We start from the raw sequence: 22,320 nt of genomic DNA on the forward strand, positions 1-22,320 counted from the left end.
CCAATAACCGCACCAATTCCTGTTTCGCCAGGCATCTCCTTTCCCATTCGCATTTTGTAACCCGGTTCTCCATTGCATTTTTTTTTTACTTGGAAGTCTCAATGGGGCTCCCGGCCTGCCTGAATCATGAATCAAGACACTCACGCTTGCTCACAGCTCAGGTGGCAAGGTAACCACTTGTGAGAGCTGGGGGCTGGAAATCAAAAAGTGTTTACTGTGGTGGGGGTGGGGGGGGGGTTAGGCGACATTCACAAGAGTGGGATTAGGCTGACGAGCCTGGATGGAGAGTTTGAATAGTGGAAGGGCAGGGAGGGGTAGGAAAGCGCAGCAGCAGCAGCTCAGGAAACAAGGAGACGAGAAAGAGAGCCGTGAAGGGCTCGGCAAATAACATTCGCGGGCTCTTTAGGCGGAGGCAGGAGGAGAGGGCCGTTAAAGGAGCAAGGGGGCATCACAGCCGTGGTGGTGGTGGTGGGGTGGCCTTGGGGAAAGTGGAAGGTTTCGCAGTGTGGCGAGTGCCAATTGTCAACCCCTAACACCGTGACATGCAAGGCCGTCCTTAGGGTACGGAGAATCGGGGCGACTGCCCCGGGCCCAGCACTTGAGGGGGGGGGGGGGGCGGGGAGCACAAAGTGGGGTTCGCCCCGAGCCCCGCACCCCCCCCCCCCGCCACTATCCCTACGGACGGCCCTGGTGACACGGATGGAGTCGACAAATGGAGTTCTCGTCGGCGGGAGGAAAGTCACAGAGCACGGGTCACGAGTACGGACACCGAGAATCGTCACGCTCACGGCACAGCCATACCCCTGGATAGCTCGTGAAACTATGTAGGGCCACGGTGGGGTCATTCCACCCAACAAATACTGCATTGGCCACACTCACTGGATACATCGTGCACACCGAGCGGCAGGTTGCATTTCGAGTGTCACAAAAGCTGCAGTTTCTAGATTCAAGCCTAATAAGCCCACTATTTAATGTACACGTGTGTGTGTGTGTAAAAAACATGTGTGCGACTAATGAGAGGGTGTGCATGTTAGGATAATATTCACGCAGATAGCTACAAATCCCACGCAGCTGCTACTCACACCGATACTTACACCAATGCACATCGCACCGGTCAGTATCAACACTTTCAAAACATGGTGTGAACTTAGCAGCCAAGCTTCCTTGAGCAATGTAGGCACCTTCCCATTGTTATGGTGTAGTATACCACACCATGCCATACCATGGCATGCCACAGTGGGATACCGTTAGAACAGATCTTTACGTTCGGGTGGTGATTTTACAACAACTATGAGATCTAGCAGAGGGAAAGAAGTGATGGCGAGGTGCGGTGGCATCAACGGCATTGGCCATCATCACGACCTCTTGACCTTCGGTTGATATGCATCAGACTACACAAATGATGCAACAGTTAAAAAAAAATCAAAACATCTCATTCTACCTGCAAGTATATGGGCTACCATGGCAATGATTACCAGCACAATCTGGCCTGCTTCCTGTCGGACAATTCAGATAAAACGTAAAAAGAAAGTGGTGGCCGGGTGGCTTAGAGGTCAGAGCGTTGAGCTGGCATCGCTGAGATCATGAGTTCGAATGCAGGGGACCACCATCAGATCGTACACCAAGTACTCAAGAATAGTGAGTAGCTGATCTCAGCCTAGTTACACATGACTGCACACAAAACAAACACCGTGACATTACATTTGCTCTGCGCGTCACTTGGATAAATACCAGCTCCGATAAATTAAATATCGGTTTGACCGACACATGCAGAGCGGCTGAGAAACTGCGGCCCTCTACCCTTTGGACCAGGGGGCCACTCGAATGGCATCCCAAGAAGTAGCTCTGTGAAACCCACTTCTGCGGGGGCCATATCCCAACACGAAGCGATGCAAACGCAATATATCCGCTTTCACGGCTTGACGCCCAAAACACAATCGGGATGTATTTTTTTTTATGGGGGAGGGGAATGTTAAAAGAAGGAAAAGAACATGAGAACAACAAAACAAAAAGGCCCCCCACCCCACTTTCCGCCATTCCCCGACCACGTTGACTGCTGGCAAGCGGTGCCCAGGAGACCTGGCCGCAGCTTTTCATCTGCCCACTTTCTCACGTGGCGTTGCTGACACCGCCCGCACACACGTGCGTCGTTTCCACGGGCATTTCTCATCAAAGCGCGGCCCCCGCACGCGGCTCACATTGTGCACCGCCACCGCGGCGGTTACGAGCCCGAGGGCGCTTGCCTCCGTGAGCCACTGCACATCCCATTCCACCGGCGTTGCCATTGTTTACGGAAAAATGTTGCCCTAATCTTTGATAACCTACATAATGGGGCATTATTATTTTTACGGTTAATATTGTTGTTGAGCACACGCTCAAATAAGCATTTAGTCTTCATTGCAGAGTTTGACCTAATTTGTCGTTTTGTGCCGTAGAGTCGCCAATAAATAATTTTCACAGAAGCGACTCTGGAATGTATTGTAGACATTTGGCTACCTGTTGATTGTTACCGAACGCCGACTACTTTAGATGTGTACACGTAACATTTGTTACGTGTCCTTAGTGCCGTTCCCCGTGCTATCAGTGAAGGGCTCTTGCCTATCACACCGGGGCAACCCAGCAGTGTTCGTTTGACAGGCCACGCTCTGCTGATGCGACTCAGAGAAGTCTAAACCAGTTCGGAGTTTGCCTGCTTTCACAAATGCTGGCCGGAAAACACTGCTGACAAAATTCCCCAATGTTGATTGATGGACTAATAACACATATTTCATGTATCCTTCATCTACACGTGGAGGCCCAGACCATTGTCCGTAATTCTATCATGTGCGCCTAAGGCAATTCACCTTTTATTCTCGTTTATTATATATTTTTTCCGCGTTGTGCAATTATACGGACAGTCAGGCGGACGCAGTGGGAATCTCTTTGCAACTCAACGTGACACTTGAATGGCGATGGGGGGGGGTACAAGGTACAACCACTCCTTGCCTGCCTGCCGAACCACTTTGATCCCGTGGTTTTGATCGCTAATTGGGCCAACAGGAGCGATTGCGTAATCCCAACAAGCAGCACTCTTTCCCCTGGGCTATCAGTTCACGGGAGCGGCCGAGTGCTCGAGGATGAGTGTGTATACGCATTGTGCGGTGGGCGCGCGTGTAGGCGCGTGCGGAAAGAGCGCCCATATTTGAGAGCGATAGGGCCTTCCGTTTGAAAGTCACTTGGCCAAAATCGTAGCTGGCGCTCAGTGTCGCGAGGCTCTTCTCGCCGAGTGCTCGCGTTAGGGCCACGCCAGAGGCAGTGATTACAACAGAAACCTCGCCGGACACGGTAAAGCACAGCCACCACCAGCCACAACCTCAATCCCCACCCCACCAACAACATTACAAAGAGTGCCCCTTGTTCCATAATCTTACCCTGTTTGTGACCCTCCTCCCCAAACCCTATTGCCCTCCCTTTTATCCCACAAGCCCATCCCCTCCTCCCAAAACCTCAAGAGAGGCCAAGTCTTGGCAATACATTTATACATTCACAACGAGAAAAAAAAAACCCATAGTATGATATTAATGTATAACGCGGGTGGGTTACAGGGACGTGCGAATTAACACATATGTACACAAAGACGCGTCGGTGCGTAACAATGACAGCGGTACTCTTAAAGATGAGGTAGTCAATAGCATGTACTGCAAACTCGATATCGCGATAAAACGAGAGCGGGGGTCGAGTAAGGGACACGAGGGGGGATGGGGGGGGGCAGCGGGGGGGGGGGGGGGCTAATTTCAAACACCTGGGTCCCACACACCGGCCTGTGAAAAGTCATCTCGCCAAAGTGGGTGGCGGGTAAGTTACTGACCGCGATGATCCGTGCTGTCGACAAGTCCGTGCCGGGGTTTTTAACACTCCAGATAACTCGTGCGACTGAGTTTCATCGATTCCATGGGGCCGGCAAACTCAAGTCGACTCGAGTCGATGGTGAAGTCGGCCTCATTTCTCCCAGAACTCAAGCAGGACAGATGCCTCAACTCGAGTTACGTGCCTCGCGGAAACCACCTGGTACACGAGCTATCAGCAAATCGTTGGCCGTGGGTTTCGCTCACCGCTGGAGCCGGCAGTCAATCGGCGCAGAGACTCACGAAGGCACGGGCAGTGGGAAATTCAACCGGTAGCGGTCGTTCGCTGCAAGTGCTGATGGGACCCAGTGATTTTACATAAACGCCATCAGGCGTTAGTGCTAGAACTAGGGGCAAGCAAGGGGATCCGCAGGGAAGATGGACTCTCTCTCTACTACTGCCAATGGCTGCAACACAATTGCAGAATAAATAAGAGCACGTGGGTCGGAAACTCACCTCGACGCAAAATTCACGATAAATGTTCAGTTGGTTTTTGATGCGCATCCGCTTGTCGTCGTGACGGGCACGCGCATATTAACAGGGGGTGTAACGATGCATCGATTCGCCGATTTACATTGGATCTGCGGCTCGACTGTTTTTTTTGATTCGTACACGCTGTATATAATTGGTTCACGCGACCTCCGTACAGCCGCAAGAGGCTGCTACATTCCCCGCGATGTAATTGTGTTTTTTTAAATCGAATCCAATCGTGACGGTGAATTGTGGCGATGAATCTTAACGCGATGAAGGGGGGGGGGAGGGGGGCGGGGGTGATCGTTACACCCACTGCTTGACTATTACCACATCAAGGGGGCAGCCGCCCAGCGCAACACAAGTGCACTCAGACTGCGCACAGTGACTTTTCAACACGAACGCGGCATCTGATGATTGCAACAAATTCCGTCTTAAAATCAAATTCCCCCCCCTCCCCCCGGCGCCAAAAAAACAACTCCTCATTCAACGTATTGCAACAGGATGACGCTGCTTTCCACATCGATAAATGTAGATACCGTGTTTCTCTGGATTCTAAGATGCTCCAGAAAGTAATACGCACCGCAAATCTGTGCACGGTGTCAATAAAGTTATGCAAATTTGGTGACAAAGACAAATATCCCCCATGTAGACTTAGAAGACTGTTGGGGCAAGTGCTGTTAGCGAGCACCTATGAAGGCCGGAACGGCACACGAGGGGGTGGGTAGCCAGCTCCATTCGCGGCCGCCTTTGTCTCCCTAGTGCCAATGTTTACAAACCGCACTGTGTGCTCTCATTTGAGGCTGAGTCGATCCAGGGGAGGCCCAGGACCGGTACAGATAATCGTCACCGGTGTTGGCCGTGAGCGGGAATCGAACTCTGGATGCAGGGTTCGTAGCGCAGCGTAGCGCTAACCGCTGCACCGCCGCTCCCACAAATTTGGTGTGACATACACACACGCCAACACACAGCCACGGCATTACGGGGTGCACCTGCAAGATTTGCTTTTAAAATACAGGGCGGGAGAAAAAAAAAGTGCGTCTCATAATCCAGATAATACAACGTTACGCGGGAATGATCATTTGCCATAAGCACGTTGTGCCTGTGCGTTATGTACAGGGCTGTATTTAAAGTATACTTCGCAATAAATCTGAACAACAACAACACGAGTTCTATGTTTTGTGCCTTTTTTACGCAAACAAGTGATTAACAGGACAACAGTCTAATTTTAACGCAACTTGACTCCTTTAAAAAAACAAAAAGTCTTTTGCACACTCAGTTTACTATTGCTTGACAAAGCCAGACTCGCGACTCAACGAAGCATATGTGACGATCAGGGTACAGGTTACATTTTGAACAGTGTAATTACGCAACGCCAGATAATACTAAATCCCAGATGCATTCTGAATGTTTTCGCGACATCGAATGAGTCATGTTTAGCGAACCGTTCCATGAAGATTTCTTGTGCGTGTCGGTGTCTGTGTTGTTCTGAAGAAGTTTTTTAAGTGCTTCAAGCAGTGTGAGTGTCCACGGACATCACACGAGTTATTTGTTTTATGTCCGCATTCGCTTTAATCAGAATTATGAAAAATAAAACTCGCACAAACTCACGCGCGCATACACGCACACACGCATCGCTCACACGCATCGCTCACACGCATTGCTCACACAATCGAAGACAAAGATCCCCCGTGTAGCTTTAACAGACTGTTGGGGCAAGTGCTGTTAGCGAGCACCTATGAAGGCCAGAACGGTACTCGAGGGGGTGGGTGGCCAGCACCACGCCCGGCCGCCTTTGTCTCCCCAGTGGCGATGTTTACACACCGTACCAAGTAATCATTTGAGGCTGAGTCGATCTAGGAGGAGGCCCAGGACCGGTTCAGATAATCGTCACTGGTGTTGGCCGTGAGCTGGAATCGAACTCGAGTCGCCGGGTTCGTAGTGCAGCGCGCTAACCGCTACACCACCGCTCCCCACACGCATCGCTCACACGCGCGCACACACACACGCCGTTCACACGCAAAGATGCCTCGCCCATGCACGCATGTTTTGATCCACATTCCGTGAAGCACCCGTATTACATGCTCTTAAAGAGAAAACGTGGGACCGCCTAAATGTCCAACACGTGGGTATGAATTATTTTGTATGTATGTATGTTGAACGTCTTTCGCGCCGTACGTAGCCAACCGTGTTACTCGGAGGTGGAACGGTTGGTTGGATTTCTCCGCCTCTCGCATCAAAGTTAGCCGCAAGGGATATTCAAATCTGGAATTTCGACTTTGACGGCATACAATGGCCAAAGGCTTGCCCGTTGGGAGACGTCACGTCCCGCGCGAGCCGGTTCCACTTTTTGAAACTCACACACGCGGATTCAGACATCGAACCCCCTCCCATCTAAGGACACATTAACTTGGTACAAACATTTTTAGAAATTGCAGATGATGCCCTCCTCCGGCTCCATGAGCAGACCTCTCGGATCCAAATCTCGTCGACATGTGCGTGATTAATCAGCGACGAACAACAACCGCGCGCACGCAGCCGTGCCGCGTGAGTACGCTCAACCTGACCCCTGCTGAGAAAGTCCATTCCCCGTCCCCTCCCGGTGAACCCCCAATACCCCCTAACCCTCGCTCGCATTGTATTAATAGATTCATTAATTAGGCCCAGATCACACACACAAAAGTGCCGTTTTGCTGTAAGCGAGCACCCGCTAAAGGTGAGTGGTTAGTTCAGCACGGCGCCCGACCGCCTTTGCCTCTCCAGTGGTGATGATGTTGGCACAACGCACCGTTGCAGGCTAAGACGACCTAGTTGTGGGACACGCCGGACAGGTTCGGATGCCGCCGCCCACTTTGTTGATGATGGCCGTGAGTGGAGCCCCACGTGGCCGCTAAAGTTGGCATCACGGCGCAGCGTCGCCACGACTCCACCAACCCGTTGTAGCGGGGACACGCGCTCGCTTTACGATCAACAACGCACGCTTCTGATTAGCTCACAGAAACAAAAACACGCGGTGCGGTTAGATTGGAGACCTTAAACAAATCTCCAACTCACCCCGACTGCTATTAAACACTGTACGTTTCCACAGCTGTTTTACAGCAGCAGGTCAAGCGGCGCGGGTATGTACAGCTTTGTGGAATTCTCTCCCTCCAGGCTACTCTGCTTTCTCCTCCCCACAGAAGCCTGCTGTGCTCGAGACTTGTGGCTCCGAGGGCAGCCTGCGGCGCCAGCTGTCTGCTGCTGCTACAGCTGCCGGTGCTGCCGGGACAGCGGCTGGGCACGAAGCTCTCTCTCTGTCTGTCTCTGTGCTATCGAGATGACACACTCGACGGTTGTGGCATCACGAAAAGGCCTGCAAGGGAGGAAACCAGACTCGTAAGGCTGTAGAGAATTCTATACTATCGCGGTAATAATTGAAACCAGAGGGAAAATATCTACATATGTGAACCATGCAGCCCCCCCCCTCCCCACATCACTCTCCTGCCCAGCCCCCAACGCCGCTTGGCGCATAAACTTGTTTTTTTTTGTCGAGCTGCCAACAAACGGTGCCAGTCGCAAACGGAGCCTCAGCCTCGAACACGTGGACACCGTCGTGCCTCTGCGGCCCTTGCAGCAGCCGCCGCCGCGAGGGTCTGCCGGTTGCACGCCAAGCGGCGATGGCCTGTCCGCTGTCTCTGAGCTTCGCGACGAGTGGGGCGACGGACCGAGCAAAAAAGTGCAGAGGCACGCGGGGAGGGCCGTGCCGCGACCGCGAGCGACGCCGCGGCGCGTAACGAGGCAGCCGGCATTCACGGTGGGCCTCCCGTAACGGCCACCTCTGACCTCTTTGGGTCGACACTCTCTTCACATTCAAAACGGTCATGGCTGTGGCCTGGCTCACTCCTGGGGAGGAGGAGACCCTGCGGGGGGGAGGTGAGGGGGGTTGCACGCCCCCCTCTTTGAGGGAGAGGCAGCCCAAAGTGATCTGCTCTCAATTTTCAAATTGCTGGCCACGACGACGCAACACGCGAGAGTTAACTGCGGTCAAGGCTCGCCGTCCTCCCTCGTTATTCTTATTATTTAATAATTTTGAAGCGGCAGGAACACAACAGAAAGGGGTGCAGTGTTCGGCGACTTGTTTTGGAACACGCCTGTTCGCTGCACGCACGCGCGCAATCGGGGATCAGATCGCACCCCCCCCCCCCCCCACCTCCGGCGCTCGCTTCCCGCCACCTCCGCGGCAAAACTTGGGCCGCGTTCGTCCAACGAATTACGGCAACAGGGGCGAGGGCTCAACACGACCTTTGCCGAGCTGTCTCGGCAAGCCCTCGCGTTTCTAAACGGTGGTCCTCGACCCACCCCCCCTCCCTCCCCCCTCGCGTCGTCACCTCCGTGGGCCGCCACCCGGTCACCCTTCGGCCGGCCTAGTCTTGGGCGCCTTCTCGTTGCGCTCCAGGCTCTGCTCGCTGCTGCTGCTGTTGCTCGTGCGGCTGTCGTGCCGCCCGTCCCCCAGGGACGCCTTGCCGTTGCTGAAGGCGCCCGGGGTGCGTGCTGCGAACGCGAGCTGCGAGGCGCGGGAGCCCCCGCTCCCCCCCGCACCTCCTCCGTTGGGGGTCAGGCGGTCGCCGGTGCGCCGCCGCCGCTGCTGCTCCTCGGCGGCGCACGACGCGAGGCTCCCGGCGCGCCTCCTGGGAGCGGAGTGCCTGCTCAGCGCCGAGCAGCCGAAGAGGAGGCGCTTGAAGGCCTTCCGGAAGTCGGGGCTCCGGCAGTAGATGAACGGGTTGAAGGCCGAGTTGATGTAGCCTAGCCAGTTGAAGAAGAAGAACAGTTTCTTGTCGACGCACGTCTTGCAGAACGCCTTGATGATGTTGGAGATGAAGAAGGGCAGCCAGCAGATGGTGAAGGTGCCCATGATGATGCCGAGAGTCTTGATGGCTTTCTGCTCCTTCATGGAGACGACGCGAGAGGTGCGCCGCTTCGACAGGCGCCTGGGGATCGCTCCGCCGCCGTCGCCCGCCGCGGCCCCCACGCCGCCGGCGGACACCTCGTAGAAGCGGCCCTCGTTCTTGTCGATCTTGCGCAGCTGCTTCTTGGCCTCCTGGAAGACGCGGCCGTACACGAACACCATGACGATGAGCGGCACGTAGAAGGACACGACGGACGAGACGATGGCGTAGGGCGCGTTGGTGATGAAGTCGCAGCAGTCCTGGTTCTTGTAGCACTGCGTCGCCTCCACGTCGGCGTTGTCGCGCCACCACAGCATCTGGATGGGCAGGAAGGAGATGAGCGCCGAGATGCTCCACACGACGACGACGATGAGGCGGGCGCGCGCCTTCGTCAGCAGCTGCTTGTAGCGCAGCGGCGCAGTGATGGCCAGGTAGCGGTCGAGCGCCACCACGCAGAGCGTCTCGATGCTCGCCGTCACGCAGAGCACGTCCACCGACGTCCACAGCTCGCACGCCGACGAGCCGTGCGTCCACACGTTGTCCGTCACCACGAGCCCGGCGCTGGGCGGCACCACCAGCACGCCCATGACCAGGTCGGCGCACGACAGCGACACGATGAAGCAGTTGGTGACCGTCTGCAGGCGCTTGAAGCGCGCTATCGCCAGGATGACGAGCGAGTTGCCCAGCACGATGATGAGCATGATGAGGGCCATGAGGAAGCCCATGCCGATGGCCCACGACTGCGTGTAGCCGGTGGCGCTCGCTGTCTCGTTGGCCAGGCCGTCGTCCGCGCTCTGGTTGTGAGCGATGCTGCCGCCGCCGCTGTCGTTGCTCGAGGAGGAGGAGTTGACACGGTGCTCCATGGCCGTGCGCCTCCTCGGTGCGGGCGGGAGTGGCGCGTGGCACGCGCGCATCGGCGAGGGCCCTCCTCCTCGCGCCTAGGCCCGAGGGGACCTCGTGCCGCCACCCGCGGCCCTTTGGGGCGAGGGATCGGGGGGGGGGGGGGTCAGAGATGGTGGGGGGGGGGAGGGGGAAGTGAGAATTAAAAAGACGTTTCTCACGACGTAGAGCCAAGTTAGGACCAAATCACCCGGAACGCGCCGGATCTCGCCACATCCCGGACGCTAAGCAGAGTTGAGTCTGGATAGGCCCTTGGATGGGCGACCATCCTATACAAGTCGACGCGGGGCTATGTGGTGGGTAGTCCAGTGCAGCAACATCCGCTGTTGTGCTGTACTTCCATGCGCCGCCGTCTCGCCGCTGACACCAACCCTTTCTGACCAGCCTGGTGAAGTCAAACAAGACCCACGGCCCTCCACGGTGTGTAGAGGGCCTCGCCCAGCAGTGGATTGACCACAACGGCCACGCACGTATCACAATCAATGAACACGCGTTCGCGCACATTCGCACGCCGTTCATGTCGCTGAGAGAAAGGCAATGGGCACAGTATGGCATTCGTATGAATGGGATCTGCACAAGTTTAGACTTTAAAACAACCCCAGGTTGCCACCAATCACCAGTGGCATGTCTGTAGTAGAAAGTAAAATCCGGGTTTAATTTAATCCGGGTCTTCTCTGGGCAGCATTCTGGGAAGATAGTTTTTTCCCTGCACCCAGCATGCAACATCCAGTACACCTACTCGCCAAGACCGTGGCTACTCGTCGCGCGCCTACTTCAAGTCTGCCAGCGACCCGAACAAACGTTCGGTGAGCAATGCAAGCTCTGAGCAGAGCTATTGCAAACATTTACACTCGGAAGCTCGCGTCGCGACGCTGTCCAAAAGGGAGGTTTTGGGGGAAGGAAGCAATTTGAAGCGATAGTCTTCACGGGGTCACCGCGTTCATAATGGCCACCACGTCACCGGCGACTTCACCCGTCGCCGCACGCGAGCGGTGCGGCGCGCGCCGCTTAAACCCGCGCGTCGCTCGCGACAACGGAGCGTGCGCGTCGCCCCCCTGGGGCCGCTCTTGCCGGGGAGTGGGGCGTACAAAGAAAAAATTAACCCGTAAAAAGTTTTTCACTATAAATCCTTTATATGCGTGGCATCGGTTTTATTTTATTATTCATTTCTGTTTTCTTGAGTAAGAGTTTCATTTTTATCACATTGGTATTTTAAATAAAATATGAATTCTTTTTTTTCCTAAAAAGTGGAAAATTTCCACGAAAATAAATTGTCACGCACAACGAGTCTGTGTGCAAAATGTCAGCTCGATTGGATCACGGAAAGTGGGTTAAAAAACGACCGAAAGATTTGCACGGTCGTAAGCGTGCAAGCAAGTGAACTTAATATAAAGGATTTAAAAAAAGCAACCGTGGGGGTGCGGCCACAGTCGATCTCAAGCTGATTTTAAAGAAAAGCCAAACGCCAAATGGAAAAGGAGCAAAGGATGTGGGCCGCTGTTGTCCACTAGCACGGTCGGCTGCATGCGGCGCGTACGTCGAGCGTGCGTTCTGCCCTGATTCTTTCACTCCCTGTGCCGATGAGGACAGTGATGAAGCCCCTGCTCACACACTTTCTTGACTAAACTACACGGATTCAAAAGGGGGCGCTTAGTCTTCTGCAGGAGGAATGGGGGGGCGGGGTAGCACTCATCTCCCTCCAGCAGCCCCCCCTCCCATCAACCCGACGCCATGCGCTACGAACCCAGCGCCCCGAGTTCGGTTCCCGCTCACGGCTACCAACACCAGTGACGGTTGTCTGAACCAGTCATGGGCCATCCCCTAGGTCGCCTCAGCCTCAAATGAGTACCTGGTGCGCTGTGTAAACATCGCCACTGGGGAGACAAAGGCGGCCGGTCATGATCCTGGTCACCCACCCCCTCGTGTGCCATGCCGACCTTCATAGGTGCTCCTTAACAGCACTTGCCCCAAAAGTATGTTTTAAGGCTATAAGGGGGATATTTGTCTTTGTGTGTGCGCGCGCGCACATACACACGCCCGCACGAACACATAAAAGCTCTCAATTTGAGATTTAATTTTTAACGGCTTTTCTTCAGCGAGATTAGCGGCCTTAAAGGCATTTTAAATGAGGGATTAGGGGGTCTGCCTGCGTGGCTCGGAGGCGGGTTTCCCCCGAATGCACAGCCCCTGTCGCATTGCATGGCTACCCTCTCAAATATCCAATCATCAAATCAAATAATTAGTGCTCTGGGTATTCTCGAAAGGCCATCGCGTAGGTTCTGCGTTTCACCGTTTCACAGATGAGGATATCGGTAGGCTGCAGCAGTTTCGCAGTCGGGGGGGGTGGGGGGGTGGGGGGTGGGGGGGTGGGGGGGCAACGTTGCTATATTGGTTCCACCCCATTAGGTAATTACGGAGTGATTTTTAAACGTGGGAAATTTGGGCCACGTGGTGACGGCCACACACGCGGCCGAATTAATTTCGAATAACGTCACGGGATCTTTCACGTCCGCTGTGAAGCAGATCGCGCGTATTTGTTTGTTTGTTTACAATTAATAACTCCGTGGTATTAACCGGGGCGGCCGCTGTGTTCGAACCGCAAACCTCGGCAACAAGCTGCGAACGCGCGATTGTTCTCGTCACCCCCAGGTGGTCCGTTAAAACAAAACTCGCACCCTTTTGGAACTGAGGGTTCGTGACTCACGGAGGCTGCCACCGTCTCCCACAATCCAATAGCCGCGTGGCGCCCAAGAGGCGGCAGTACAGAAAGTAGGTTACCTGACCTGTCTGCGTTGGATCTTTGAGGCATTCGTCATGGGGTTGTCCTCCGGGATTGCTCAGGGGTTTTTCTCGCACGCCCGAACATTCATGACAATACGATCTCCCAAACGTGCCAGTGTAATGGGACGCTTCTGGACGAAGTAAAAAAAAAGAGTCTTAAATTGGGTCTGGGAACTTGATCGGTGAACTTGAATTCTCTGTGCAAACCAATACCGGTACTGAAAAGTGAACCGCAATGTGGAAGAAGCCCTGCAGGTAAATAACACTACAGTATTATTATTTATTATTCATTCATGCCTTGGGCCGAAAGTGACGAATGAGGCAGGCAGACACGTGGCACAACACAGCCACGCGTGCGCGGCCGCTGTGTTGATGAAACTCCCCACGTAGTTTGAAAATCTATTTAAATAACAAAGACGAAGATCCCTCATTTAGCCTTGACAGACTGTTGGGGCAGGTGCCGTTAGCGAGCACCTATGAAGGCCGGCATGGCAGACCAGGGGGTGGGTGGCCAGCACCACGCCCGACCGCCTTTGTATCCCCAGTAGCGATGTTTACGCACCGCACTAGGTACTAATATGAGGCTGAGTCGACCTACGGGAGTCCCAGGACCGGTTCAGATTTTTTGTCACTGCTGTTGGTCGCGAGCGGGAATCGAATTCGGGTCACTGGGTTCGTCGCGCAGCGTGCTAACCGCTAAATTTAATAACGCCCACAACTCGCACACAACTCACACACACGTGTGCGTTTGGCAATATTCACTGTGTATTGGTGAGCGTAGCGGTGATGGCGTCGTAAACTGTGCCACCAAGATTTCGATTCCCAGACGCGGCACAAGTGGTTGGCAAGCGATGTCAGAGACAGTGTTGCCCTCCTCCCCCCCCCGTCTCAACAGGCACTTAACAGCGTGGTGACGTACGGTTAAACATTATTAGGTGGTGGAGTCGTTGGTTAGAGGGCGCGACTCCGAACCGGCGGGTTTGCGAGTTCAATTCCAGGTTTTGGGTTCGTGACCCCTTAGCATCTTCCTCCCGCTGTAGCAATCGGGGGAGGACGCAAAAAGCATCGAGTCTCGTCTAGATCTCCTCGGCCCCGTCATTGGGTTTCATTCACTGAGAGCTTTTAAGAGGAAATCCTTCCCAAGTTTTTTTGAGCAGAAAACCACTTGAATTTGATTTTTGTTGTTGTTGGTCGCAACACGTAAAAAACACAACAACAGTGCGTCACAGGGCACTCCGGGACAGATATATCCGTTCGCAAGGTGAACAGGGTTTGTTTTTGATCTTCACAGCAGTGTTGTGGCCACTCAAGACGTGGTGTTTTTTGCTTATTGCAGTGACAAACTACAGGTGGAGCACAGGTGCGCAGCTCACGTGGCAGACAGCGATAGCCCCTCTTGCGTTGCCACGGTCACGCGTGGGAGCGCTATGCCCGGCTATGCCATGCTCTATACATTCACTTGGCTATGCCCGCTATGCCAGGCTCTGTGGATTCACTTGACCGTCACTGCGATATTGTGCAAGAGTTCGTGCATATTTGTACTGTGTACTAACATCGCCACAGTAATGTCGGATGTTAAACAGCAGCAACGACACGTACACAAAGCTCACAAAGACAAAAAAAAGATCTCCCTTATAGCCGAAACAGACAGTACGGTTAAGCGATGTGATCGAGCAGTGGTGTGAACTCCACATTCCTATGGCGGCAACAGTCTATCCATACACGACGTGGTGCCGCCGCTTGCTCGAGGCGGCGCGAAACAGCGACGAGCGATGCCAGCGGACGAGGGGGCGGCGTGGCCAAACGAACCTCGCTCACTCAATTTTGGCTGAGTCGACCTACGGGAGATCCCCCCCCCCCCACCCCGAGACCGGTTCAGACATTCTAGATTTGAAGCTTTCGTGACTGCAAGGATTCACTCTTAGGTTTTTTCGGTAAAGTCACGTAGGTAAAAAATAAATAATAAAAGATAAATAATACAAATAATAGAATAAATAATAGAAATAAAATAATAAATCACGACGTTTCGGAGGCAACACCTGAAGACGGAAGCTTGTGTTGCCTCCGAAACGTCGTGATTTATAATTGTATTTCTATTATTTATTCTATTATTTTTATTATTTATCTTTTATTATTTATTTTTTACCTACGTGACTTTACCAAAAAAACCTAAGAGTACGGTTCAGACATCACTTGCCGCTCACGCTTGCGGCCATGGCCGGGCATGGTTCGCAGCGCGGCGCTGCGAACCGGCGCGTGACTGCTCCGCACGTGCACGTGTACTAAAGGCAAAGACAATGATGCCCCCCCCCCCCGCTTCCCGGTTGGGGCAAGTGCTGTTCGCGAGCACCTATGAAGACCCACACGGCACACGAAGGGGGTTGGGTGGCCAGCACCGCGTCCGGCCGCCTTTGTCTTCCCCGGCTTCGGTCGCTACTCACTTTAAGGGGATGTTGTTCCCGACGTGACCGCCCGACATTGCGCCGAGTTCGCCGGCTAAGGGGTGCAGGAGGAGGAGGAGGCTCTTTCCGTCAGCAGTGGCGCGAGTGAGCAATTGCAGTGGCTGCGCCTTTAACAAAGCTGTCAATCCAGACGGCTTAGCCCGTGTTCTTGCGCAGGGAAATTGAGTTTTCAGGTCCATACGGCGTACAGCCGTTTCAATACGGACAAACAAAAACGTGTCTATTTGTTTGTGTTTCTCCCTTGTGATGGGACTTTGTAGATGAACGTTGAGATCTACAAGGGGCGCGGGGGTGATCAATAAGGTCTGAATTGGTCTGTACTCAGTGAGGGCACTGATAAGGGGTTGACAGGTTTGCTTTACCATTTTCACCTTGCCCATTGAAGGCTGAGTCGACATTGGCCACGCCAACGGCGGGGTAGGGACACCACTCCGCTTCTCCGGCATGAGTGACGCCAACCCTTCGGGATGGAACGCTGCGGGTGACTTTACGTACGTTGACGTGCGTAAAAGCGTTGTTCCGGAAGGGCTAAAAGAAAGCTGCCATGTTTTCTTGTTGTTGTTGCACAAATAGATCGGAGTGCACGCTCATCTTCGCGGCAGCGGCTTTTTGGCGAACCGTCGAACAAAGACGGCGGCCACCGCATCGCGCGGCGCTTTCACACGCGCTTCTGCGGCCGTCTGGAACGCTCCTCCTTCCGATGTTTGGAAGCCACTGGAGCCATGCACTTTTAAGTCATCTCGATTGCAAACTCATTTCTTTAGAAGTGCTTCGTGCGTTTAGTTTGCTGTCCTTCCCCCGCACATCCGATTGGCACGGTTGGTTACGTGCGGTGCGAAAGAAGTTCAACATGCATACGACTAGAACATTCAAAAGACCGAAGGTTTCGCATTTGGACCCGCGCGCAGACAGCTTGGTTCATGCCCATAGGGCAGGGTCATTCTGAAGTTCCAAATTCACTCAGGTCTGGCGTTCTCACCACTTTAAATATACCATCCCCGTCACTTAACCAAGTTATACTTCCCTCCCTGGAGTGTGACTGTAAAGCCGATAGAAAGAGGTCGCATCCCGCTAAAGGTTACTTTGTGCATATAAACACAAAGACAAATATCCTCCCCACACCCCCCGTAGTAGCATTTATAATATTGTTGGGGCCAAGTTTTGTTGGCAAGCAGCTATTGAGGCTGGTTCAGCGCACGAGCGTGTGAATGTGGTCAGCATCGCGCCCGGTCGCCTTTGTCTCTCCGCAGTCGGGCGCTCATCGAAGGCCGATCCTCCAGCGAAGAGCGCCAACGTTCCAGGTCAGATGTCACTCGCTAGCGATGTCAGCCGTGGCCGGGAAATCGAATCGAGGTGCCCGGGGTTGGCAGCGCAGCGCGCTAACCACGGTGCCACGGCACCCCCAGCAGGCACCGACAATGAGCACGTCTGGCCACGTACGGTGCTAAAGAGGTTCAACGTACATAACACGTTGAACACAAACACTCGTCCGTTAGCAAAGGCTTCCGTGAAGCGCCACGGAAGTTAGCAAGCCGGGGTTAAGTACTGCTGTTAGCAAGCACCTATTAAGGTAGGCACGGCACTTGAAACGAAGCGGCGGCGTGACCCACACCACGCCCGGCTGCCTTTGTGTTCCCCATTGCCGATATTCGGACGTTTGTCACGCGAACTACAGCAGCACACCACACAAAGACTCCCCCGTGTAGCCTAAACAGACTCTTGGGAACAAGTGCTGTTGGCGAGCACCGGCGAAGACCAACACGGCACATGTATCCCCATTGCTAATGTTTACACACCACACCAGGTACCAATTTGACCGCCACTGGTGTTGGTCGTGAGCGGAAACGTTACACTACCGCTCCCACACACACCGTGTCACACACACACACACACCGTGTCACACACACACCGTGTCACACACACAGAAGCACACACACACATACCGTGTCACACACACACACAAGCACACACACAGAAGCACACACACACACACTGTGTCACACACACACACACAGAAGTACACACACACACACACACCGTGTCACACACAGAAGCACACACACACACCGTGTCACACACACACGCACTCCGGTCCCGTGTGTACGGCGACAAAAGGCGGCGCTTTAGCCACCCCTTCTCGGTTGCCCTCCCCTGGGAAATTAAACCCACATCAGGCGCACCGCGAGAGGTGAAGGACAACTCAGCAATTACAACGCACGCGGCCGCATTGAGACAACGGGGAAGAAGGGGGGGGGGGTGCCGAGAGACGCCGTTTAGGGGTCTATGCAGACCCGCTGTGCTTATCTACTGCGGGGGGGGAGGCGCTCGCCTTGCTCCCCGGAGTGCTCAATCGAGAAGAGCACTGTGCGCCTAAGGCTTACTACATTTTCGGTAAATAGACTCATTCATTTATAGAAGCACCCCCCTCCCCCGCTCGCCCGCCCGCTCCCCCACCAAAACGAACTGTCAAAAGATCGGTAAATATCGATGCGTTCCAGCGATCGGGAATCGATGCGAAAACGGCGGTGGGTTAACAGCGTTTATGCATTGGCCAAAACAATGATTGCTCCAGTTGAACACCGGACGCCAACTCAAGTGAGGGTCACTCCACGCGCGTCTCGCTTTGCGCGGCTCGGTTGCTATCGTTCCCCTCCGCGTTCGCAACCCCCCTCCCCCCCCAGCACGCGCGGCGAAACGTCGGACAATCGTTGCCGAAGTCGATTGCGACGCGCGGCTACAACCCTTCGAAAAAGCCGTCGGAGTTGAATCCAAAGTGTCGGCAAGCGAAGAGCGCAGCGCGGGGGTTTCACAACGGGGCACGCGTGCCAGCCACGATAAGCGGTGCCGATGGCCCCCCCTGATGATTTCCCGCTGATAAAAAAAACAAAACGAAGAAACGCGCTTTCATAACGGCCGAGATACATTTACCCGTTGGATGTAAATAGCGCGCGCGTGCGCGACTGCGTCTGAACCGCGCAAACAAGCGCGGCTACGTCGAGAGGCATTTGCCCGACAGCAGCACGGAAGCGTCCGTAGCTCATGAACTCCGCACGTGGTCGCGTGTTCTCGCCTACAAATAACATTTGGACAGGACGTGCGTTACGGAGACGGTCGCTTAATTTGCGAACTGCGCGGTTGTTAGGAAATGTACGCCGTGGATCAACAGGCGACTTGTTTGTGGACAAGTTGCTGACATCTCCGTCGCGCGATTTGGGAAGTCACCACTCGACCTGCGATTTTTGGGTGGCTTGTTCGTGTGTGTGTGCGTGCGTGCGTGTGTGTCTGTGTGCGTGTGTGCGCGTGTCTGTGTGCGTGTGTGTGTCTGTGTGCGTGTGTGTCTGTGTGCGTGTATGCGCGTGTGTCTGTGTGCGTGTGTGAGTGGGGAGCGGTAGTGTAGCGGTTAGCGCGCTGCGCTATGAACCTGGCGACCCGGGTTCGATTCCCGCTCACGGCCAACACCAGTGACGATTATCTGAACCGGTCCTGGGCCTCCCCTAGGTCGACTCAGCCTTAAATTAGTACCTGGTGCGGTGTGTAAAAGGCGGTCGGGCGTGGTGCTGGCCACCCACCCCCTCGTTCGTGTACCGTTCCGGCCTCCATAGGTGCTCGCTAACAGCACTTGCTCCTACAGTCTGTTAAGGCTATACGGGGGATCTTTGTCTTTTTTGTGTGCGTGCGTGTGTGTGCGTGTATTGTGGCGTTTCGCCATTGCCGGCGGCGCTGTCGTTTATAACGTCGCGTTTGTCCGGATATCGCTCCAAATGATTCGTGGAATTTGTTCACTGCGCCGCCTCTTAATGCACAGCAACGGTTAAACGCATCGTACCCGATGTGCCATACGGCGCACACATGTGTGATGCTGTAAACACACACACACACGTGGGGTCAAGACGTTGTCATAGCATGAGCTCCTCGCACGTGTTCAACTGTACCTCATCGTCATCATCAGCCACGGGCATTCCAATGCTGAGTGAAGGATTCCCCCGAATCCACGATTTAATAATCCACTTGGCACCCGCACACGCACATTCTCGGTGGATGTCCTGTGGGACGCTTTGAATTCGTATATATGTACAGCGTGCATGCTGAACTTCGTTCGTACCGTAAGTAGCCAACTGTGCTAATCGGAGGCGTTGTCCTTACAACAACACAATGGCCTGTAACGCAGAGATGGGCTGAGTTCCCTGGCTGTTAGTCTGAAAATGCGCACTTTGCCCTTTTTCGTGACAGATAAACCGAGATAAAAGCCCATTTGCGGCGCGCCTTGTGCAACTTTGCTCACATGCGATCAACACAAATGTTGCCTTCAAGCTCTGCTGGTTGTCGCCAAGCCGAAAACATTGCAAATATTACGAATACTAATGCCGATTATTTTACGCAGAAAAGCATCAACCGAATCCGAAAATCGACACTTTCAGTCGGGTTCCGCGGCTACGTGGAGATGCGTGGTCAGTTCCATTCACGAGAATTTGGCTTCGTGTGCGAGGAAGTCAGAAACAAAAACATGATGAATCCAGAGAAAACCCATCGCGCTGTATCTAGGAAGGTGGCACTCAGCGCTGCCACCTCCTGGTCACCTCGAAGCTCCAACCAATAGCAGTTTGTGGCCACCCTTCTCAGCAACAACGAGGCACAACGCTGTTGGAGCCTTCGAGATCCGACAGGAGCTTTTTGCGCATTTGTGGCGATTAATGTCGATCTATCGTGCGCGAGTGCGTCCGCGTATGTATGTTGAACTTCGTTCGCGCCGTACGCAGCCAACGGTGCTAATCGGAGGTACGTGTGTGAGTGGGTGCGTGTGTGAGTGTGTGCGTGGACTATTGGGTTCATGTGCGAGTGTGTGAGTGTGCGCGTGGGTGCGTGTGCGAGTGGGTAAGTGTGTGAGTGGGTGCGTGTGCGAGTGGGTGAGTTTGTGAGTGGGTGAGTTTGTGAGTGGGTGCATGTGTGAGTGGGTGCGTGTGTGAGTGGGTGCATGTGTGAGTGGGTGCGTGTGCGAGTGGGTGAGTTTGTGAGTGGGTGAGTTTGTGAGTGGGTGCGTGTGTGAGTGGGTGAGTGTGTGAGTGGGTGAGTGTGTGAGTGGGTGCATGTGTGAGTCGGTGAGTGTGTGAGTGGGTGCGTGTGTGAGTGGGTGAGTGGGTGAGTGTGTGAGTGGGTCCGTGTGTGAGTGGGTGAGTTTGTGAGTGGGGGCGTGTGCGCGTGGACGAGTGGGTGCGTGTGAGAGTGGGAACGTGTGTGAGTGGGTGAGTGTGTGAGTGGGTGAGTGTGTGAGTGGGTCCGTGTGTGAGTGGGTGAGTGTGTGAGTGGGTGAGTGTGTGAGTGGGTGCGTGTGCGCGTGGACGGGTGGGTGCGTGTGTGAGTGTGTGCGAGTGGGTTCGTGTGTGCGTGGACGAGTGGGTTCGTGTGAGAGTGTGTACGTGTGTGAGTGAGTGTGTGTGTGTGTGGACTAGTGGGTGAGTGTGTGCGTGTGCGAGTGGTTGTGTGCGTGGACTAGTGGGTGCGTCTGGGAGTGGGTGCGTGTGTGAAGTGGTTGAGTGTGTGAGTGGGTGTGTGCGTGGACTAGTGGGTTCGTATGTGCATGTGTGCGAGTGCGTGCGAGTGGATAAGTAGGTAAGTCAGTGAGTGAGTTCGTGCGAGTGAACGCGTGTGCTGCGTGAGCGCGTCGATAAGTGGGCGAGTGCGTGCATGTATATATGCACGTATAAGTGCGTATGTGGGTGAGTGGATGATAAGTGGGTGCGCATGTGTGTGAGCGTGCATGGGTTCGTGGGCTACTGGGTGTGTGTGTGGGCACATGGGAGAGTAAGTGCGTGAGAAAGAACGCGCCGCTACAAAACTCGAAAAGCGACCCCACCTTAGCTGTGTTCCCGGCAGCGGCATGTGATCACCGCGGTCACCTCGCTGATAACGAGTTCAGGGTGGCTCCACCTGGACGTTGTGGTGGTGGTGGAAGCAGCAGCAGCAGCAGCAGCGACAACTGCAGTAGGATCGGCAGCAGGCAGTAGTAATAGTCCGATATGATTCGTTTGAAATTTCAATACATTCGTCGAGTAAATCGTAGAGCAGTCGTCGAAGACGGATAGGCAACACAAACACTAACAAAAAAAATAACTCGCTCGAGCAACAAAAACAACAAAAAACTTCAGTCCCAGGTGCGCTTCATCGCATGTTGGTGTCTCGACGACATCGAACTCTGCTCACGCGCGCGGTGCGAGTCGAGCGGCAGCGCACGCGGCTCTGGGCGACGATGATGACGGGGAGTGCGCTCTGGTCTCTCCCGCGACGGGGCGTGTGCGCGTGTGAGCCCCCCTCCAGGGCTGCCCGGACCCGCACGGAAGAGTTCCATCTATTCAGTGCGTCACAGCCAATCAGATTGGCGTGGGCGAGTCGAGGGAGCGATACGGAGGGGGGAAAGGGTGGGTGGGTGGATGGCTGGCTGGCTGCTGCTTTTTTTTGCGAGTGGTGGCGATGTTGGATTAATGACGGGTGGTGTACGGTGGAGGATGGGAGGGGGGCTGTGTCCAGTTGTGATAGCGGGGAGGCGGTGCCTTGCTGTGAGAGCACGCGGTCCGTCAGGGTTAATTGCAGCTTGCCAGCCACGTGGGGGAGTTCTGGCTCGGTGTGCATGTTTGTTTAAGGGAAATAGTGGGAAGCGGAGATATTTTTTTTAACACGTACATACGCTCATTATAATCGTCGTCAGTCATGGTCAATTCACTGGACGATCCTCCGACGCACCGATCCACCGAGTTGATTTCACGGCATCCATCCGCACCGGTGGACGAACGCGTCGCTGCCACTCGCTGCCACTCTGTCGTCATTCAAGACCATCGTCCATCATCTGTTCGAGCGACGTGTCCTGTTCGACGCCCAGGCTCGCTTACTTTCTGACGAGTTTGT

At 54.4% G+C, this 22,320-nt stretch overlaps 1 protein-coding gene across 1 annotated transcript; it reads right to left on the reverse strand.

Moving 5' to 3' along the window:
• Positions 1 to 8,720: 8,720 nt before the first annotated feature.
• LOC144931255 (beta-1 adrenergic receptor-like) lies at positions 8,721 to 21,712 on the reverse strand. Its single transcript, XM_078855062.1, has 2 exons — positions 21,275 to 21,712; positions 8,721 to 10,255 (listed from the first exon to the last, which is right to left on the reverse strand). Exon 2 carries the CDS (start codon positions 10,192 to 10,194, stop codon positions 8,743 to 8,745), a length of 1,452 nt encoding a protein of 483 aa, XP_078711188.1. The 5' UTR covers positions 10,195 to 10,255; positions 21,275 to 21,712; the 3' UTR covers positions 8,721 to 8,742.
• Between the last annotated feature and the right edge of the window lie 608 nt (positions 21,713 to 22,320).

The sequence above is a fragment of the Lampetra fluviatilis genome, chromosome 4 (genome assembly GCF_964198595.1).
Source record: "Lampetra fluviatilis chromosome 4, kcLamFluv1.1, whole genome shotgun sequence".
NCBI lineage: Eukaryota > Metazoa > Chordata > Hyperoartia > Petromyzontiformes > Petromyzontidae > Lampetra > Lampetra fluviatilis.